Source organism: Hippocampus zosterae, chromosome 4 (assembly GCF_025434085.1).
Source record: "Hippocampus zosterae strain Florida chromosome 4, ASM2543408v3, whole genome shotgun sequence".
Classification (NCBI taxonomy): domain Eukaryota; kingdom Metazoa; phylum Chordata; class Actinopteri; order Syngnathiformes; family Syngnathidae; genus Hippocampus; species Hippocampus zosterae.
The window spans coordinates 25,515,843-25,533,670 of record NC_067454.1 but is presented as its reverse complement, the minus strand read 5'-3'; the positions used below and the strand labels follow the sequence as shown (position 1 = coordinate 25,533,670).

The window sequence follows — 17,828 nt, the reverse complement described above, 5'->3', positions numbered from 1 at the left end:
GAATGCCCTTTCATCACGGGCAGTTTCAAGATCACCTATGTAATACATGTGACCCCCCCGACCCCTCAACATCCAATACAGCAAAACTTCACATTTGAGAGGCCTTCAAAGTCAAATTAATTTTTGGGCTTTTAATGCCCACAGTTGAAAAATATTAATAGCACCCCCTGATCTTAACCTCGCAGGGAGACAGAGAAAAACAATGAACACAAGAAATCTTGGGCGGCCTGGTAGTCCAGTGGTTAGCACGTCGACTTTACAGTGCAGAGGTACCGGGTTCAATTCCAGCTCCGGCCTCCCTGTGTGGAGTTTGCATGTTCTCCCCGGGCCTGCGTGGGTTTTCTCCGGGTACTCCGGTTTCCTTCCACGTACCAAAAACATGCGTGGTAGACTGATTGAACTCTGAAATTTTCCCTAGGTGTGATTGTGAGTGTGGATGGTTGTTTGTCTCTGTCTGCCCTGCGATTGGCTGGCAACCGATTCAGGGTGTCCCCCGCCTACTGCCCGAAGATAGCTGGGATAGGCTCCAGCACCCCCCACGACCCTAGTGAGGATCAGGCGGTTCGGAAAATGGATGGATGGACAAGAAATCTTGAAAAGGGGCCGCAGATGAGAATCCCTCCTTCAAGGATGACCAGGCTGCAATGCATGTCAATTGGGCAACATTTCACATTACATTGGAGAGGAGGGGGCAAGGGAAAGAGAAGAAGTGTCAGTCAAACAGGCCAACATGTAGTTGAACTACAGAGTAACGCAGTTCTAGTGATATTTCTCATGTGAATGTAAAAAGAAAGAGTTGAGTCACTTATAACAGATTTTTGCTGAGTCACTTTGGGTAGCAGTACATTTATCAAGAATCAGAGTGGTGTCCCAAGTACCGATGATGAGCGATCCCAAAATCAACAACTTGGTTTCACCAAGGTGAAGAAGCAAAAAATTGAAAGACTTGTTTAATCTCCAATAAACACACCTCTAGATTACAGCAATTGCCTAGGTTTATTTCTAAGGCACATATAGTTATATAATTGGGTGTCATTGGCATAACCGTATCATATCACAAAACGGAAGCATGTAGATGCTAAACATTAGAGGGCCAAGTATCGATCCCTGCGGAACTACACATTTACAACTTTCTTACTTGACCTTTAAGAGAATCATTTTGTTTTCAAGTCATCTTGGCTATACTGGATGAATATTAGTTGAATTTGGCAGAATATATTTTTTAAAATTTTGAGGTAGCATGAAATAGCAACGAGACGCATGCACTTAGAACCTATTGATGGGGATCCCACATGACATGCGTCTTATAAAAACAAAAGTGTACAGGGTAGAAGCATATTTATTGAACACATGGCCCAGATAGAAACATTGCCTGTGGATAACACAATCACATTTAGTCTTAATAATAACAGCACTTTGTATACAGTGATGGCTATTCGAAAGTGCTCAATAAATACAGTTGAGTTAATAATGTATATGAAAATGCTTCTTGCGTTAACTCTGTCAGGCAATGCTGGGCAACTTGGAGCCCGTGACCACACACTGAATGGCCCCTTGATTAATTCAAAAGTAAAAATAAAATAAAATACAATGCGGGTGTGGGGCCTGCTGTTATCATGTTTCCTCCTCTAAAGTGGACCCTGGCATACTTGTGGCTCAGCTTCCGCTTATTCACTTATTCGCTGATTTTTATTTATTTTTTCCTCCAACAATTTTTTTCAATATTATTTTTTGTTTGCTTAGTTTTTTGTTTGGAGATTTTGGGGTGTGTGTTAACCTGTTTTTTGTGTAAAATGTATATTACAGGTCTATCAGCGTTACGTGAAGATTTTTCTCGGTTTACAAAAAAATTAATCCCAATGCATTATCATTCGCTGTCAGTTACACTCAGATTTTCTTGAGACGCAGGCCAGCAAAACACATTGCGTGATTTTTCTTTTCTTTCTCACTTCTCAATTGATTGTCTCTACCTATCCTGCTTTTTCTGCTTGGTTACATGTGTTTCATGTGGAGGTTGGCATACAGCTAGTGTAAATGAGGCAAAGGTGGATGGGTCTGGAGACAGTAAGTAATATGTTCTTTACACATTATGCAGTTTATGTAATACACATTACTTAACAGAAAATCGATCATTTAACTATGTCATTCTTTCTGCAGTCTTTTCTTTCCCCACCCTACCTAGTGAGGAGGGTCTCATAGGTGTCAGTAAACCCCTCCCCAAACAGCTGTGGGAAGCCAAGAAGGTGAGATTTGTGCCTCCTTGGTAGTACTGTGTTCTTTTTAAAATCCACACAAATTATGAAAAACTTTAGATTTAAGTGCCCTCATTTGAAATTCGATCTACAAGAATCTTAAGCGAGAATCGCCATCAATTGGTCAGTGGCTAGTAACTTGGTTGCTGAATCAGAAAATAGTGGCATGGAAACCATAACTGAGAAAAAAAAACAATGCAAATAAAATCGTATGTTATAGTGATTTTTACTGTAGGTCTCTGAAAGTAGTTGTCCCCACCCTAATAGTTCACACTAGAGAGAGGCAAAAGAAAGTATGTATTTACTCTTTTACTAGCACAGCAGGTTTTTGAGATATTTTCATTTTCCTGTTTTCAAGTTTCACCAATAAAAGTTTGCGCAATATGGAATATACCATGCATTGTAAGTTTGGCGTAAAGATTCCACCTGTTATCAAACCTTAATTCTTAAATATTCCTAAATAAATGACAATATATCATTATATTATTGTTATTATTGTTGTTATTATGAAAACCTGATGTGAGAAAATAAGTCAAATTTGGAATCAGTGCAAAAAAAAGTGGATCTACAAAAGTTAACTTGCATCTCTGATAATTAAAAAAAAAAGTAAAAAATTACTGACTAATGTATTTGTCATGAGTCGTGCACCTGTTTTGGAGGAGAAGGAATCACAAAGGTGGCGTCATTTTGGTATATACCGCATTTGCATAACGATGGTGTTTCTCCTGTATATTGGGCTTTTCACAAATCACCAACTCTTTGTTATACTCCAGCCATTCATTTACCAAAGTAGAAGTAGAGTGAATGAGTACATCCCTATGTAATATTCTAATTAAAAACAAATCTTTTTTCAGGTCCAGACTCTTGCATCAAGGCCTAAATCATGTGAAGTGCCTGGGATCAAGTAAGTGTTTATCTCTCTCTTTCTTTCTCTCTCTCTCTCTCGCTCTCTCGCTCTCTCTCGCTCTCTCGCTCTCTCGCTCTCTCTCGCTCTCTCTCGCTCTCTCTCGCTCTCTCTGTGTATATACTGTGTGTATATATATATATATATATATATATATATATATATATATATATATATATATATATATATATATTTTGAGCTGTCAAACGATTAAAATATTTAATCTAATTAAAAATGCAACTGTCATAATTAACTCAAATGAACAAAAAAATTAATCGTGATTATTCACACATTTTTTTATCGTTTCTGAATTTGCTTTTACATTTTTTGTCCTTTTTTCCCCCATTTTAATGCTCTCATCAACTTGGAATCATGAATCAGTTTTCTATGTGGCAAATGCAAATATTTACTGAAATAACAATTTCAATTTTCAATTTTACATGAAAATTTTTCACTTGGAGCAGTTGTTCACACATATTCTCTCACACAATATTACCGTATTTTCAGGACTATTCGACGCACCGTACGGTTGGGCGCAGTCTCATTAATGGGTGACATTTTTGTATTTTACACATAGACAGACCGCACTGTACCAATGGGCGCAGTTTTACAGTGGTAAAACATACGCCAGCTTAAACATACGGCATGCATGCGCGCACGCTAACACGTTAGCTTGAAGCATACGGTAGCATGCCAAGACATACAGATACAAGCTAAAAACAAGTTTTTAAAAAGGCAACGAAAGCAGAACTGAGTTCGGGTGTATTTTATTTAGCCATCGTACAATGTTCTCACGTTTTTTGATCAATCATCACCCAGAAATCCATCAAAGTCTTCATCCTCTGTATCAGAAGCAGAGGACTGCACATCCCAGTTGTCATTGAACGCATCACATGCTAGTGTGAGTTGCTACGCATTGCCGAGCGGAAAGAAGGAGCAGCAACAGCAAAGTCAACATTTCTCTCGTGTGAAGCTTTCCCACATTTGAAAGTACAGAACAGAGCGAAACATGGTGGCAGCGCGTGTGTGTGTAGAAAGAATTGAACAATTGTGCAAGTACCCTAATCCATCAAAAACGCCGCGTTCCCTCTCGTTGTTGCGTACTGTGGCGTAACTCGCCCAGCGCTGCCTCTCACTCTTTGTAAAGTTGTGTTTGCCATCCATCATCCATTGTTCCCATGCCGTTCGCAGCTTTACTTTGAACGCCCGGTTGATGCCGATGTCCAGCGGTTGGAGTTCTTTAGTCAAGCCTCCGGGAATAACGGCAAGCTCAGAGTTCATTTGCTTGACTTGGTTTTTCACCGCTGCTGTGAGATGGGCATGCATGCCAGAAGCATAACCGGTGGCTTTAAGTTTGAACTGAGCTTCGTAGGCGTGTCTCTTTGTCAAATTTATTTTCAGGGGTTCTTAGAAACCAAAACCGGAGTTGTTTTGCAACAATGCACATTGCCACACTCTATACAGGTGTTGGTACCTGCTTGCGGCGTCCCTTTAGCGTCCACTTACACGCCCACCCTTCACCATTAGCGGACTGCTCCCCAGCTTGCCTCTCTCTCTCTCTCTCTCTCTCTCTCTCTCTCTCTCTCTCTCTCTCTCTCTCTCTCTCTCTCTCTCTCTCTCTCTCTCTCTCTCTCTCTCTCTCTCTCTCTCTCTCTCCTCTCTCTCTCTCTCCTCTCTCTCTCTCTCTCTCTCTCCTCTCTCTCTCTCTCTCTCTCTCTCTCTCTCTCTCTCTCCCTCTCTCTCTCTCTCTCTCTCTCTCTCTCTCTCTCTCTCTATCTCTCTCTCTCTCTCTCTCTCTCTCTCTCTCTCTCTCTCTCTCTCTCTCTCTCTCTCCTCTCTCTCTCTCTCTCTCTCTCTCTCTCTCTCTCTCTCTCTCTCTCTCTCTCTCTCTCTCTCTCTCTCTCTCTCTCTCTCTCTCTCTCTCTCTCTCTCTCTCTCTCTCTCTCTCTCTCTCTCTCTCTCTCCCTCTCCATATATGTATATATACACACCCACCCTTCCCTGATTGGCCGACTTCTTTCCCGCATGCCTGGCCACAGTCACTTCCGCCTTTTCTCTATATAAACAGCGCGTCGGCTATGAGTCAGATTTTGGAACTCAGCGCATACAAAGGATGCTCCACACCATAAGGCGTCCTGTCCATTTTTGAGAAAATTTAAGACTTTTAATGGCGCCTTATAGTCGTGAAAATACGGTACTGTCCATCAACAACAGTGAAAAAAAATATTTTGTCACACAACAGCTGCTTTAACACTTCCCCCGTGCTGCTGGGGCAAACCATTCTGAAAGAGAGGGGTTTCACTCCCTCTAACACAGTCAGGCTATGTTGATTATGTTGGTCCTTCTTGCGCGGAGGTCTCTCTTCGGTTTTTGTCTCTACCTCATTTCGGATGACTATACTTGGTTCGATGACAACACTGGAGACGTTTAATTTTCGCTAGGTTGCTACAACAGCAGCGCACTGTCACTGTCAGACGAACACAGCTCCACCCGCTCTATTTATATGGACATGGAACGCTGTAACCTTCCACACAAAATAGTTTCAAACAAGTAACAAGCGCGTCAGTGGCATACATCGTATACCTGTATGATACACAGAGAGAGAAGAACAGGTAATTTTTGTCTTGTCAGTGGAGCAATCTGGCAACTTTTTAAAAGTAAACTTTCCATTTATAAACTCTTTAAGTATCCGTTTTCGGTGTCTCGCGCTGCCATGGCTGGCAAAACAGACATGGGCGTGGACTTCTGCATCGCACGTGTTGTTTTGTTTCTGGTGTATTTATAGAGCAACGTAACATCCGCTTGCGACATGTGCTGCGTTAATCTCGTGAGAAAAAATTTAATCCCGTTAAAATTCATTTAAATTAATGCCAATAAAAACGCGCTAAACTGACAGCTATAATATATACAGTATATATATATATATATATTATATATATTATATATATAGATTATATATATATATATATATATATAATCAGTGTTTGATCAGTGTTTGAAAGAAAAAACAATACTCATTCACTGATTCAATAAGAAGATAGAGAAATACAGTGATCCCTCGCTACTTCGCGGTTCGTTTGTCGCGGGTTCAGTGCATCACAGATTTTTTCAAACATTAAAAAAAATGTAAAAAATATTTTATACATTTATTTTTTACATATACATGCAGTACAGTACTGTATATGTTGCTCCATGTGACTCGCTGTTGTTTTGCAGTTTCTCGCGGACCGTTTGCGGACGTAAAAAAAATTATTGTTTTTTTTTTACCTGTTTATAATAATACATTTTATTTGAAAGCGCTTTTCATCTCACTCAAAGACACTTTACAAGAGCATAAAAACACAGGATAAAAATGTGCATTTAAAACAAGCATACATAATTTACAAAAGTTCATTTGGATGAACAAAAGAAAAATTGGTAAAAAAGATTAAAAGGTATTAAAAGCATAGCGGAACAGGTGAGTTTTATGGGATGATTTGAAGGATTGGAGGTCAGTACAGTTGCGGATGTGTTGTGGTAGAGCGTTCCAGAGGGTGGGGGTGGCGACAGAGAAGGCTCGGTCCCCCCAGGTTTTGAGCTTGGTCACGGGGATGGCGAGGAGGTTTGTGTTTGAGGAGCGGAGATTGCGGGAAGGAGTGTATTGGTAAAGAAGGTCGGAAAGATAGGAGGGTGCCTGATTGTGAAGGGCTTTATAGGTGAGTATGAGCAGTTTAAATTGAATACGCTGGGGAACAGGGAGCCAGTGGAGGTTTTTAAGGACGGGGGTGATGTGATCACGAGTGCGGGTGTGGGTGAGTAGGCGGGCGGTGGCATTCTGGATGTACTGTAGTTTATTGAGGAGTTTGGAGGTTGTACCATAGAGAATGCTATTGCAGTAGTCAAGGCGGGAGGGGATGAAGGCGTGGATGAGGGTTTGAGCAGCATTGAAAGAAAGTGATGGGCGGAGACGAGCAATGTTTTTGAGGTGGAAGAAAGCAGTTTTGGTGGTTTGGTTGATGTGTTGATCGAAAGAGAGGTTATTATCAAAAAGGACCCCGAGGTTGCGACAGTGAGAGGAGGGGGAAAGGGTGAAGTTATCTATAGTGAGGGTAAAGTTGGTGGTTGTTTGGGTGAGGGACCGAGGACCGATTATAAGCAGTTGAGATTTAGTACAGTTAAGAGTGAGAAAGTTTGTTTGCAACCAGGATTTGACATCTGAGAGACAGTTAGACAGGGTGGAGTGGGTTGTTGGGGTAAATGATTTGGTGGATATGTACAATTGGACATCATCAGCGTAGCAGTGGAACTGGAGACCATGATGACGTATGATTTGGCCGAGGGGTAAAAGATAGAGAATGAAGAGAAGTGGACCAAGCACAGAACCCTGGGGGACACCTTGGGACAGTGGGGCAGTGTAGGAAGAGCAGTTGTTTATGTGTATGAATTGTTTCCTGTCTGTGAGATAAGAGTGTAGCCAGGTAAGGACTTTGTCGGTGATGTTTAGGGGTTGTAGGCGAGAGAGTAGGATGGAATGGTTGATGGTGTCAAAGGCAGCTGTAAGGTCAAGAAGGATGAGGATGGAGAGTAGGCCGGAGTCAGAGGCGAGGAGGAGGTCATTGGTGATTTTAAGGAGGGCTGTTTCAGTGCTGTGTTGTGTGCGGAATCCAGATTGAAATTGTTCAAAAAGCTGGTTGTTGTTTAGGTAGGTTTTAATTTGAGATGTGACGGCACGTTCTATGACTTTGGACAGAAAGGGAAGGTTGGAGATGGGTCGAAAGTTGCTCATGATGTCAGGGTTGAGTCCGGGTTTTTTGATGATGGGGGTTACGGCAGCCAGTTTGAGTGAGGAGGGGACATAGGCAGAGTTGAGGGAGGAGTTGACAATGTTCATGACGAGGTGGGAGATGGTGGGAAAGCAGTGCTTGACGAAGGAAGATGGGATGGGATCCAGTGTGCAGGTGGAGGACTTCATTGTTGAAATGATATTGGTGAGTTCGGCTATGGAGACAGGTGTGAATTCAGAGAGAGGTGAAGTAGTTGGAGAGATGGATGCTGGTAGGAAGGGAGGGGGGACAGGTGAGGTGGTGAGTGAACTGTAGAGGATGTCGATTTTGGATAGAAAGTGGGATAGGAATGAGTTGCATTTGTCAACGGTGAAAATATTGTCGCTGGGTTTGAGGAGTTTGTTGACGGTGGAGAAGAGAGCCTTTTGGTTGTTGGAGTCGGTGTGGATTAGGTTGGAGTAGTAGGTGGAACGGCTGGAGTTGAGTGCGGTCTTGTATAACTGAAGGTGATCAGTGTAGGCGAGGAGATGAACAGTTAAACCAGATTTTTTATAGAGTCTTTCTAACTGGCGTTTTCGGGTTTTAAGTTTGCAGAGTTCTGGGGTGTACCAGGGGGCTGAGCGAGTGAAGGAGACAGATTTGGTTTTGATGGGGGCGAGTTGGTTAAGACAGGAGGAGAGAGTGCTGTTGTAGTAGTTGGTGAGAACAGTGGGGTCATGGGACAGTGGAGGAGGTAGTATGGACAAGTGGTTGAGGACGGAGGTAGAGAAGTCAGTTGGGGAAACGGATTTGAGGTTTCTGAATGATATGGTGCGCTTTACCTTGGGAATGGGGGTAGGGAGGTGGAGGTCCAGAGTGATAGCCAGGTGATCGGAAATGTTGAGGTTGGTGCTAGAGAGTTTTTCAATGGTGAGACCAGTGGAATAGACCAAGTCCAGAGTGTGACCGTGGGTGTGGGTGGGGAAGTTGACATGTTGAGTGAAGTTAAGGCAGTCCAAAAGGTCAAGAAATTCAGAGGCATGTTTGCAGTTGGTATCGTCGATGTGGAAGTTAAAGTCGCCAAGGAGCAGAGTGAAAGGTGAGATAAGTGAAAGCTGTGTGACAAAATCTGAGAAGTCTGATAAAAATGATGGGTTGAATTTTGGGGGACGGTAAATGACAGCAATGACCAGGGGGGAGCGACCAGGGAATTTGAAGGTGATGTGTTCAAAGGACTCAGTGGGTGAGGTGGATATAGTGCTGATTTTAAACTCTATTTTATGGACTGATGCCACCCCACCACCTCGGCCAGTGAGGCGGGGCTTGTCGATGTAGGTGTAACCAGGTGGGGTGGCTTGGTTGAGTGAGAAGTAGTCCAGGTGTTTGTGCCAGGTTTCGGTGATAAAGAGGAAGTCCAGGTTACTGTCAGTTATAAATTCGTGTAAGACGAGTGCTTTGTTGTTGAGTGAGCGGGTGTTAAATAGAGCCAGTTTGAGGATTTTGTGGTGTGTGGGTGACAGTGTGGATTGGGGGAGTGGGCGGAGGTTGGTATTTGATATTTTAAAACATTTTCTCTTGTTATCATAGTAGTGCGGGTGTCTGGCTGTGATGATGGATTGAATGGGGTAGATGGCAGCAGCATCAGGATGAGACAGTGACAACTGGGGCCTGTAGAGAGGACTATGGCAAGCTGAAGTGCCGGGTGTTGGTAAAGTGGAGGAAGGGAAAGGTGCAGGTGTGTGATTTGTGATTAGTCAGCTTGTGTAGTGGTGGACAGCATGCTGGACATTTGCTGCCAGTATTCTGCTGCCTAATTTGTTGGGGTGAAAACCGTCCGCCTTTAAAAGGGATGGACGGCGCCAAAATATATCAAAATTGTCAATGAAGCCCACATTATGTGTCCTGCAGGCAGTTTGTAGCCAGGTGTGGAGGCTAAGAATACGGCTGAAAATGCCCATGCCACGGTGCGGAGAGAGTGGGCCGCTAATGAAAATTGATTTCCCGATCGAGTTAAGGAACTGAAGAAGTTTGTTGAAGTGACCTTTGGTGATTTCTGACTGCCGGTGGGATGCATCAACGCAGCCTACATGTACAATAATTTGATGGACAGATGGTGGGAGTAGATGGAGCAGCCTGGGGAGTTTTGCGAGGATGATGGGAACAGTGGCTCCGGGGAAGCAGTGTGTTGTTGCGTTGAAGAATCTGAGGTTTCGGGTTATGGAGTCACCAACAATCAGGGTGGTCGGAGGAAAAAGGGGGCGAAGTGGACAGGCAGGGGTGGGTGAAGGGAGAGTGGATCCTGGCGCAGGTTCAGTCTGTGGCGGTGAAGTGGAGGGGGAAGTGTGCGGGAGTAGACCAGGGACAGTGCGCTGCGGGGCCGGAGTGAACTGAGGGTTAGAACGGCGGTGAGCAATGGAGGAGAAAGGGTGGACAGGATTTTCTGACACAGGTTCGTGGGGAGTGGAGCTGGACATGAACCTGAGCTTGGCACCCAGTCGTGCCCAAGTGTCATCTGGATCGACGAGTGGCAGGGAGTCTTCGGGTGCGGGATCAGGAATGGTGGTCTTGTCAAATGTGGGAGAAGCAGGTTTGGCGGCAGCAGCTGTGTCGGTGAAAGATGGCAACTCTGGTTGTCCAGGACCGAAGATGATTGTGTCCATCTGCAGCTCAGCATCTCGGATATAGTGAAGTGTGGAGATTCTCTGCTCCAGTTCAGCAATCTTTTTGGCAAGGCGGATGCAGCTGCTGCAGCCGGACGTAGAGGCAAGAGGAGGCATGCGTAAAGTATGGTGTAGGTCGACTGGTGTTTTAGCTAGCAGTGGGTGGTCTGGCTAGCAGCGAGTGGTTTGGCTAGCAGCGGGTGGTTTGGCTAGCAGCAGGTTTAGCATGCAGCAGATCGTTTGGCGAGCAATAGGTCGTTTGGCTTCCACCGTTGAGCGAGTTGGTTCGTGCTCTCTCTCGCCGTTCGCCGTCGTTCGGTGGCTCGCTCGCTGGTGCTCACCCTCGCCGATTCGCCGTCGCCCGGTGGCTCGCCGTTCGGTGGCTCGCTAGCTGGTACTCTCCCTCGCCGTTCGCCGTCGTTTGGTGGCTCGCTAGCTGGTGCTCTCCCTCGCCGATTCGCCGTCGCCCGGTAACCCGCCGTTCGGTGGCTCGCCGTTCCGTGGCTCGCTAGCTGGTACTCTCCCGATGTATGTTTAATTGGACGCTACTTCGTGGATTTTCGTTTATCGCGGGTGGTTTTGGTCCCCATTAACCGCGATAATTGAGGGATTCCTGTACATCTATTTAAGCAGCTTGTATATTTCCAGGCGAGCACTGCTATTGTGACAATTCGTTAAAAGTACGCCGCTAAACATTGAATATAAAATGTCAAGTCAAGTCAACAGTATTTATAGAGCACTTTCAAACAGACATAGCTGCATACAAAGTGCTGTAAATGGAGCAATTTAACATGCACAATAAACAGTAAGACAAATCTGTAATAAAGGCGGTAGAAAGCACCAAACAGTAATATGAAATAAAATGTAATAGTCATATGTTTACAACATCTCCTACTGGGTCCATTTCATGCCAAATCATCCAGTCAGTTTAACCAGCAGATTTTGATTTGAATGGAACTTGATGTACCTACAGATAGTGATGGCACAGCACTAAGGCCAGACTGCACAAATCAGGTGTAACTTTAAAACTAGATTAAATCATGTTTTAAATTGTAAATTCCGTTCCACCAAACTTTAAACCTTGTTTAAAATAAAACAGATTAAATTTAAAACTCTCTTTAAACCTCAGTTTCCTTTGCACTCTTACACCACGTTTAAATGTTATTCTGTTGCACCAAAACTGCAGTTCAAACTGTGAGAAGAATTTGTTTGAAACTGACATTTGGGATGGTTTACCTTTAACTTTCACAATGGCTGCATTTTCTTCAGTGTCTTGGGCAAAAATATTGAAGCTTCTCGAAAAAAAAAAGATGAGGAATTTTTAATACAATACTGGTCTACTAAGCGACTGGAAGACTGTATCGACTGGCAAATATTCATGGCAGAGACAGAAATGAAGCAGTACCACTAGCGCTACAGCTTTAGTTTTTAAATTTTGTTGACTGTTCTCTTGTCTTCTATTTGCTCCGTTAATTCGATCATCAAGATGTTGTCAAAGGAGGAAAAGTTTAAGCTTCTCTGCCAACCCATTATAACATAGCCACAAATGAACGAGTAATGTTAGACGAACATTTTTAATAGCTAGCAACAATGCAGTAAGTCCATATCTCACTGAGCGGCAGAGGTCCGTGTCAGTGTGCGCAGTTCACCTGGTGGTTCATAGAGCCTGAACTAAATTTTTGTAACAACTTCTAAAAGTTTCAGAGATGTAAATTTTTTTGTTAAGCATCAATAAGGAGTCAAAATATTTATACCCTCAGATATTTTATAAATATTCATTGAAATTTGAATATTCATGCAGCATTCATTGATTCCCTATTGAAGCTGTTTGACTCCGGTGTACCTGCACAGATATGGCCCAATTTATCCAAACTGTTTTGCTTTTATATGTAATTGCAGTATATCTTGTATCATAGTTTAGTGCGTCTTGTCAACAGCTGAGCTATTTCCGTGTTTGCTCAAACAACACACCTGCCTACTGGTTGCATCCGTGATTGCCTGAAATGTGTGTGGCTGAAAGTTTACGAAACTTTACGCTGAGTGATAAGAGATATTTTGAATAAAAGAGATATTAAAATGACATAACACATACTCGAGCTAGTTCTTTTTATGACGTGAATAAACCGGGTTGGGGACTTTTTACCAGTTCCAAAAATAATTAAAAATACACAAACGTTATTTGTGATTGAATGTTCCAAGGCCCAGAGGCGGAGATTCTGCCCGCCGTGGGAAAGGGTTTCTGCTCACATGACACAAACAAGGCTAAAACATATGAGCCTTCAGGCTCACTTATACAAGGCAACACATAACGAGCCCAGAGCGAATGAGGTTGTCTTGACTGAAATGTCTTATTTCGTGGATTCAGTCAATGTCGTCATTGACAGATCGTGCCAATTATGACATTACAGTCGAATCATAAGTGGAACAGTCCATAGCAATGGTGAGTGTGATAAGAGGCTGACTTTATACGAGAGAGCAACATACAAGACAAGTCAAAAGGAAAAGAAAAACAAGAAACTCAAGTCAAATACAACTTTGTCAAATGTGCTGTATACAGCAGAGATGAAATTTCTTCCCTTTTAAACAGACAACAAGAGGAGCCACTGCGGGTGCCCGCGCCGCCATCAAAGGAACACTTAACATAAAATGACAAAATAATACAACACAGCACATAAAACACAGTTGTGACATCTTAACTACTTTTCTCCTCCATTCACTTTGTTGTTTGAAGCAGTAATAGATGAAAGAGGAGCGAATCAAAGTGTCCTTTTCACCAGTGCTGAAATGTGCACACATCTGCTACAAGCTAAGCTGGAAAGCTACAAGAAGCTGTAGCATCCATTAACGAAAAAGAGGGATTGGCTCTCTTCTCCTGTCCCATGTAAATCCGCTTCAATTCCAAGCTGCGGCTCACAGTTCCACATACACATCGGCGCTCTGCGCTGACGCTCCTTGCTTCTCATCGTCGGCTCCTCAAGCCATGCATCCATCCAACCGCAGACTGTCCAACAACACCTTTTCGCTGAACAAACCGGGGCTGTGAAAATGGGGCCTATTTCAGGCGCAATACACAAGCACCCCGGAGCTGTCCAGCACCGACAGTCAAATGGCGGCGACATTCCTCCCAATCAAAATCAGGGCTGGTACACACGTGCCGCCGAGAAGGCGCAACCACCAAGCACAGATTCTTCACAAGCACAGTCCACATTAGGTCCACACGACGTAACAACAAACACAAAATGACAAAACAAAACACAAAAACAATTTAAAAAAAAAAACGCAAGGCTCTTGAAGAGCACTTACCGACGGCTGCCTAATCAGGTGCCATCTTGCAAAATAAATAGTCTTATTTTTTTTCTCATGAAAAGTTGAAGCGATAAAGGGATTTTTCATGATTGATAAAATTTGACTTACTATGTTTACAGATTACACTTGGTAAAATTTGGGGAAGTTATCTTAGTGAGCGCATAAAAGACTGCAAGTCAAAGTGTTTACTTCATTCACAAGTGTAATTGAAGCGGATCGTTAGACAGTCCTATTAATTGACGGTCCAGTGGTCTTCATTATAGTGTCAGCCACACCAATAAGACCAAAACATTTATGTAGAATAAATCTGATACTGTTAATTGAAAGTAAATGTATTGCTTGTGTCTGTTCAAAAAATACATGGGAAGAGGACCTTGAACAAACCACAATATTCAGGGGAGAGAAACGCAATTACATTATTTATCAGCCTGTATTTACAGTCTTCCAAACTGCTCCTTGTTTTCCGCTGACGTTATCTTGCGCTCGTAGCTTTCATTTTTGCTTGCAACTCAAGACGACAACCTTTGGTATGTGAAGTTCACATACCAAAGGTTTCAGGTTATAAAATGGAAAATCTCAACTCGCTCAACTGGAGTGTTGTTGGATATTCATAAATAATAGGTTTGCAAAATCACCGTCGGATTCACGACACTTGTGTACCGGCCCATTTTCTTCGCACCACTGTGCGCCCTAATATGAATAAACCGCCGCCATTTTACCTCCAAAAAGGGCATCCATTTGATATTATTGATATTATCAACCCACTGGCGGATAAGCCAGCTTCAAATGCTGGCATCTCGCGAAAGCGAAACTGTGCCAGCTTTTTTACTTTCTAGACCTAAATTTGACACCTCTGCCTTTGATGTATTTCAGCCAATGCAAAGAAGGATAAAAATGCAGGAGATAAAAAAAAGCCCTCATCCATCATAACATTCTCATTTATCGTATTTTAAAAATGTTTGTATCATCGGAATGCTTGCTGAGCACAGACCCTGACAAGATATAATGATGTCAATCATTTTTAATTCTGAACTTAAAGCAGAAAACTCTGTCCACAAAACATGCGTAGAATCAATAGATTTAGTCAAGTCAAGTCAACTTTATTGTCAAATATGCTCTATGAGCAACATACTGCACGGATGAAATTTCTTTCCTCTCGACCACAGGAGAGAGAGGAGCTTCTGTGGTTGCTCGCGCCGCCATCTACAGAAAAGTTAACATAAAATAACAAAATAATACAACACAACATATAAGACGCAGACAGTCATGCAATCTTAACCCCCTTTTCTACAAACACTTTATTTGAAGCAGTTCTAGATGAAAGAGGAGAGAATCAAAGTGTCCTTTCAACAGTGGTTCAGAGACGTCATGCTGAAAAAATGTACAGCCGATCAATTAACAAATTCCACAAGTTGGTGAAATAGATGGCAAGTAATAAATATTGCACAATAATCTAAGAAACATTTGTAATCGATATAATTCATAAAATTAGTGTCGTAGCTCATGTCAGAAAATATCAATGTTGTCAGCATTAATGTCACAGGCAAGCCGAAGTCAGCTGGGATCGGTTCAACTGCTACCATGCCCTGGATAATCAGAATGAATGAATTCAAATAGCTTGTTTTTTTGTTTGTTTGTTATTTTCTTTTTTCTCACAGTATTTTCCCATCTCCGGAGCCAAACCCTGGATTCTCCCACTACCAGGGCTCATTAAATACAGGAGGCTCCCTACCCGATCTCACCAACCTACACTTCCCGTCCCCTCTCTCAACTCCATTGGACCCAGAAAACAACGGCGGCTACCCCAATCTCAGCGGAGGTAGCAGCACTGGGAATTTGCCGGCTGCCATGATGCATCTTGGCATTAACAATTCGCAGGGTGAGTTGAAGCTTCGAGGTCCACCATGTGCACATTGTTTTTTTATGAGGTTAGCACTGTTGGTCAACTGGTGTGTTTCCCACCAAGCAGCTGTTGGAGAGGTCTAAAATGTGACCAATGTTTTATCATTCATTTTTTGCGCTGATTCCTAAACCTGCCCTCAATTTTTTTTTCTCAAGTTCTCAGACTACTACTACTAATAATACAACAATAATATAATACAGGATGTAATATACTCCTGTAATTTCCATTTTACACACTGCACCAAATTAAAAGCCGCAAGGCATAAAAACTAATTTATACATATATTATCAGCTTCGGACTCATAGCCACGGGTGTCCACGTTATTGACACGACGATTCCTCCCGCAGCTGTAAAACATGTTGTTCCAGCCCCAAATAGCTGACGAGTATCTACCGGTAGTTTGAGGACGGACTCTGAGACTTTCATTGGTCCAATGTTGCGTGTTCTGTCATTTCAATGGTCAAATGTGACAATGATGGGTGACGCTCATTAGTAAAAATCCATAAATAAACCGTGTCACATTAAAAGCTGCAGGGTTCAGAGTTTGGGCAAAAAAAGTCAATAAAAAATACGGTAATATATTTGTTTATATTTATGATATAAGGGTTAGGTTCAGCAACAGTAGGATTTTTTTTTCATTTAATTTTCATAGCTATAAATAACAATGAATGGTAAAATCCATATTGCCTAAGCTTTCATCGGTCAAACTTAACTTCATTCAGACTTGGTCCAGAATTGGCTGGTACTGAATGAATTCATTCATTCATTCATCTTCCGAAACGCTTGATCCTCACTAGGGTCGCGGGGGGTGCTGGAGCCTATCCCAGCTGTCTCCGGGCAGTAGGCGGGGACACCCTGAATCGGTTGCCAGCCAATCACGGGGCACACAGAGACGAACAACCATCCACGCTCACACTCACACCTAGGGACAATTTAGAGTGTTCAATCAGCCTGCCACGCATGTTTTTGGAATGTGGGAGGAAACCGGAGCACCCGGAGAAAACCCACGCAGGCCCGGGGAGAACATGCGAACTCCACACATGGAGGCCAGAGCTGGAATCGAACCCGGTACCTCTGCACTGTGAAGCCGACATGCTAACCACTGGACTACCGGGCTGACATGAATGAATTCAAAACAAACAAATAATTTTCTCAAAAACCGGATGTGCTGGCAAAAAAAGATAAGAAAACCTTTATTAGTCTCGCAATGGAGAAATTCCCAATTCACAGCAGCAAAGTTATGAAAGGAAGAAGTAGAAGAACAAAATATAGGAGCTGCTGGAAAGGCAGCCACTCTTGCGGCGCCATTTAGGCACATTTAAAGCCCTCTCCAATTCAAATTTGCTGTTGACCGGAGTTGTATTGAAAGCTTACCAGACCAAATTTGTTTTTTTCAGACGAGAGTATCAAACCGCTAGCCCTTCGCATTAATCAATAGCCATGAAGTAGCCCTCACTGTCAAAAAGATTGGTAACTCCTGTACTAACTTTTCTAGAGGTATTTACGTAGCAAGAATACATGTCTGTAACCTCAAACATCTCTGACTCTCTAGCAGACATGAGTGAGGTGAGATCAAATCTATCTAGATCCGTCTGAAGAAATATATCACAATGGTCTACATCCAATTGTTCGGGTTAGAAATGACGTAAGATTGTCAACAACCCCTCATGCATGTGACCATTGACACAAGAGGGTCGGGCGCATACCTTTCTAGTCCCATAATACACGTGACTCAGTTTGGCTAAGCACATACAGGTATATATATTTTTTTCTTGTTTGGAGTTAGGGAGACCCACACCTTCTTACCAGCCGACGGCCTTCACACTATACAGTACAGTAAAACCCGCTACTCACAGTTTTTAGCATGAGATGTTTATCTCAGCCAGCCGACTGTGTTATGTAGAGCTCAGTGAATGATCTCTCTGTCACTAAAACGTTTTCACTTTGTACTTTGGTTGCCACGCCTACTCCCTCCCAGTCTCTGTAGTTTCTGTCTGTGTGGCATAGCACAGTTCAGCCTGGCTGAGCAGAGACACGCATACTTTTGACCCATCTGACTCT

At 42.9% G+C, this 17,828-nt stretch overlaps 1 protein-coding gene across 5 annotated transcripts in view; it reads left to right on the top strand.

The window, feature by feature from the left end:
* Positions 1–17,828, top strand: part of crtc3 (CREB regulated transcription coactivator 3) — a 61,549-nt gene that overhangs the window by 30,453 nt on the left and 13,268 nt on the right. For 2 of the 5 annotated variants that reach the window (XM_052063934.1, XM_052063931.1), the window contains 4 exons: positions 2,026–2,064; positions 2,158–2,243; positions 3,107–3,156; positions 15,523–15,743. In XM_052063934.1, coding sequence (XP_051919894.1) covers positions 2,026–2,064; positions 2,158–2,243; positions 3,107–3,156; positions 15,523–15,743 — 396 coding nt within the window. Of the gene's footprint in view, positions 1–2,013; positions 2,065–2,157; positions 2,244–3,106; positions 3,157–15,522; positions 15,744–17,828 lie in introns of all 5 variants that reach the window. The other 3 variants (XM_052063933.1, XM_052063930.1, XM_052063932.1) reach the window with 2 other exon arrangements.